Source organism: Hyperolius riggenbachi, chromosome 2 (genome assembly GCF_040937935.1).
Source record: "Hyperolius riggenbachi isolate aHypRig1 chromosome 2, aHypRig1.pri, whole genome shotgun sequence".
Taxonomy (NCBI): domain Eukaryota; kingdom Metazoa; phylum Chordata; class Amphibia; order Anura; family Hyperoliidae; genus Hyperolius; species Hyperolius riggenbachi.
In genome coordinates this window covers 18,556,536-18,560,012 of record NC_090647.1, presented here as the reverse complement: position 1 = coordinate 18,560,012, position 3,477 = coordinate 18,556,536, and the positions used below count along the sequence as shown (strand labels likewise).

The following is a 3,477-nucleotide window of genomic DNA, read 5'->3' as shown; positions in this document are numbered from 1 at the left end:
ACCAACACATTTGCTGTAGGATGGGGAGAAACTATAATGTATTACAGCCTGCTGGTACAATATACAGTTTGCAAAGCATGCTGGCTCCCTAGTAAGAAAGCCCAGCACAGTATGCATGCCCTGATACATCCTTGTGCAGCAATGGTTATGGTACACAGGAGTCTCATCTGATCTCAAAACAACAGCTGTTAATCAGGTCTATCTAAAGCAAATATGTTTGTGATGCACCACCTGCTCAGCACAAGTGGGAAATATAATAAACTTATGGGTAATATTTCAAACTTACTAATCTGACCATATATATTTACACCCAAACACAATAAATGGATAAAAATAAACAAGTTAAACATTCCTTTCACCTTAATTTTTCGATTTAATATACTGATCATCAATGGTAAGATTTCTAACAGTAAAATATAATGTAGCAGTGGGCAGATCTCTCACACCTGCTGATTCCCCCCAGATATCTTTATACAATTATCCGCTACCCATAATGCAGCATGGAGGGGCTCACTGAAGGCAGCAGGGAAGGTGTGGAGGTGTCTGATCGGGTCACACAGGGCATAAAAGGAGATCTGCCCGGCCTCGTAATCCAGACATATCCTGACTCTATCACTGGGGATCTCGTCCAGTAACCAAATCTTTTGCCTGCCATGTAATACTGAATACTTATTAAATTTCCTGTAGAAACACCAGGACTTGTAATTCCCTCCAATCACTGACTCCTCCCCTCTCCTGGCTATACTGGGGTAACACATCCCAACTCTCCACCATGCTGATTCCCCAACATCCACTTCCCAGTAATGTCGCCCTGAGGAGAAACTCTGGCTGCTCAACACCTGAGAATAATCCTGAAATCTCTCTGGTGTTTCTGGGTAATTCTGGCTTCTGTCTGCACTGGATGCAGCTTTCCTGTCAGTAGATATGTGGAGATAATTACCAGCTGAGTTTACATCCAGTAATATGTCTGCATACACTGGCGGCCCTGATGTTTGCTGTGCAGCCCCAATATTTGTCCCCTCAGCCTGGTGCTGTGTGTTTGGTATGGACTGCCTGGGTTGGGGGCGTGGCCAGGATTGTTTAGTAGTGATAGAAGCCTTGTCCTCTGTACTAGAACGTGGATAGGTCTGTGTGTCTGTTTTTTTCTGCAAAATTACCTCAGATGTTTGCTGTACAACTCCAATATTTGTCCCCCCAGCCTTGCACTGTGTTAGTTGTATGGGCGGTTTGGGTAGGGGGCGTGGCCTGGATGGTTTAGCAGTGATGGGAACTTTGTCCTCTGTACTAGCATATGAATAGGCCTGTGCATGTTGTTTGGTGGGGGTGGGTTGGGAGTGTGGCCTGGATACTTTAGCAGTGACAGGAGCCTTGTCCTCTGTACTAGAATGTGGATAGGCCTGTGTGTGTTGTGCGGTGGAGGTGGGTTGGGGGTGTGGCCTGGATAGTTTAGCAGTGATGGGAACTTTGTTCTCTGTACTAGACTGTGGATAGGCCTGTGTGTCTGTATGTTTCTGCACAGTGACCCCAGACATGATATCAGATAGTCCTGTGTGTAATGTGTGTGAGATGCCAGCCACATCCAGATCCCCTCCATCATGGAGCTGTTTATCATGTCTCTCTCTGTCCTCCGTGTCACACAAGTCACCTGTGTCTGATTCCTGTAAGACGGTCAGTGGATCAGTCATGTTACACAGCTCCTCAATGTGACGCATCTTCCTGGACAGCTCCTCCTTCTTTATTTCCAGTTTGGAAATTACATCATCAAATGATACTGACACTTGCTTTGCCTGCACAATGATGTCACAGATGATTTTATTCTCCAGATCTTCCAGCCGTCTCCTGAGGTCTCTAAACAGGGAAACGATTCTCTCTTTTTCCCCATCTGCTTTTTCTTGTGCTTTTCTCCTGAGTTCCTCCAGACGCTGGACTCTTTTTGCAGCCTCCTCTGTCTCTGCCATCAGTTTCTGCAGATTATTTCTCAGCTTCAGCTTCTTCTTCTCAGAGGCCTCATCCAACACCTCCACCTGGTGTCCCTGATGTTCTCCATCCAACCTGCAGGACACACAGATACAGGCAGCATCCTCAGTGCAGTAATACTCCAGGATCTTCTTATGGACGGGGCATTTCCTGTTCTCCAGGGAAATTTTGGGGTCACACAAGACATGTTCTGGTGCCTTGCTGTGGACTTTCAGGTGTTTATCACACATAGAAACTTCACAATGCAGACAGTATTTAATTGCCAGCTCAGAAGAGTCCACACAGTTGGTGCATAGGATTTTGGTCTCATCATTATCTGGCTGAGTAGACAAGAAACTCTCTGCTATGTTCCTCAGGGCAATGTTCCTCTGCAGTGTCGGACGCTCGATATACTGCTCTCTACATCCAGGACAGGAATAGCCTCCAGACCCCTCCTGTGTATCCAGCACATGATCAATACAGACCCGGCAGAAGTTGTGACCACATTTCAGGTTTACAGGATCGGTATAAATGCTTAGACAGATGGGACACTCCAGGTCCTGGCTCAGATCAGCAGACGCCATCGCCAGAAGCAGAAATGAGAGTTATGGTCTCTGCGTGGTAGAATCTAGTTCAACAAGTTACATAAATATTTGTATAAGGTGAGGCAGAACTAATCATTTTTGTCACAGGTTTGTCACAAGACTTTTTGTGTCAGATAAAGAAGACCAGTATGGCTTTCATTTTTCAAAAACTGTAATCCAAAAATGGTCACTTTATGAGTTTGGGCAACACTCTTGTCTCACAGCACTACAGCCACAGGATTGCAGTTGACACTCGTCGGAGCAAAAGAAGCATGTATTTTTTTTTTTGCCACGTGTGCTTTTGTATTTTGCATGTTTTGCGATGCTACATTTTTCATGTACATTTTGGCATATTTTAATTGCATTTTCTAGGCAAAAAATGTCAATTAATTGTTTTTTCAAAATCTGTCTAAGAACCCAAGAGTATAATTTCTAGTCGTCACGTCCATTTCCTGTGGATTTGAGGAGCGAGGGAAAAATAGGTGTTTTTGCTTGTGTAGGTTTGTGTGATTTGCAGATTAGGGATGAGCGACCAAGACTACATTCAATCTCACAGCAAATCGGGCCTTTCTTGGTTACTGTTGTCTTCTGCAAGAAAGGCCCAGTGATTTGTCATGTGGTTGCTTTCTCACCGAATGATCATGAAGAACACTTGGGGGTGGTACAGTGCCAACATTTTGGTGGAAGCATAGAATGGGCTTCTGCTGAGAGAATTATTTGCTCCCAGGATGCACAGCAAGCCATAGCAGCCAATGAGAACAGATTCCACTACAGGCAGATATAAAGGGGGTTGAGGGAGGGTTTTGTCACTTCATCTTGCATCAGTGTGATAGGAGCTAAAGAGACAAAGATAGGGAAAGTAGTGTATGCTTCAGGGAGAGATACAGTAGCTTAAGTTAGGTCATTTGCCAACTTACAATTGTGATTTATAGGGTGT

The 3,477-nt window shown here is 44.6% G+C and overlaps 1 protein-coding gene across 1 annotated transcript; it reads right to left on the bottom strand.

Annotated features, from left to right (window-relative positions):
- Positions 1–440: 440 nt before the first annotated feature.
- On the bottom strand, positions 441–2,540 carry LOC137544647 (E3 ubiquitin/ISG15 ligase TRIM25-like). Its single transcript, XM_068265742.1, has one exon. It carries the CDS (start codon positions 2,538–2,540, stop codon positions 441–443), a length of 2,100 nt encoding a protein of 699 aa, XP_068121843.1.
- Positions 2,541–3,477: the final 937 nt, after the last annotated feature.

Bases quoted from the DNA above. Each gene is read 5' to 3' on its own strand.
- LOC137544647 (XM_068265742.1), bottom strand. From the start codon at position 2,540: ATGGCGTCTGCTGATCTGAGCCAGGACCTGGAGTGTCCCATCTGTCTA.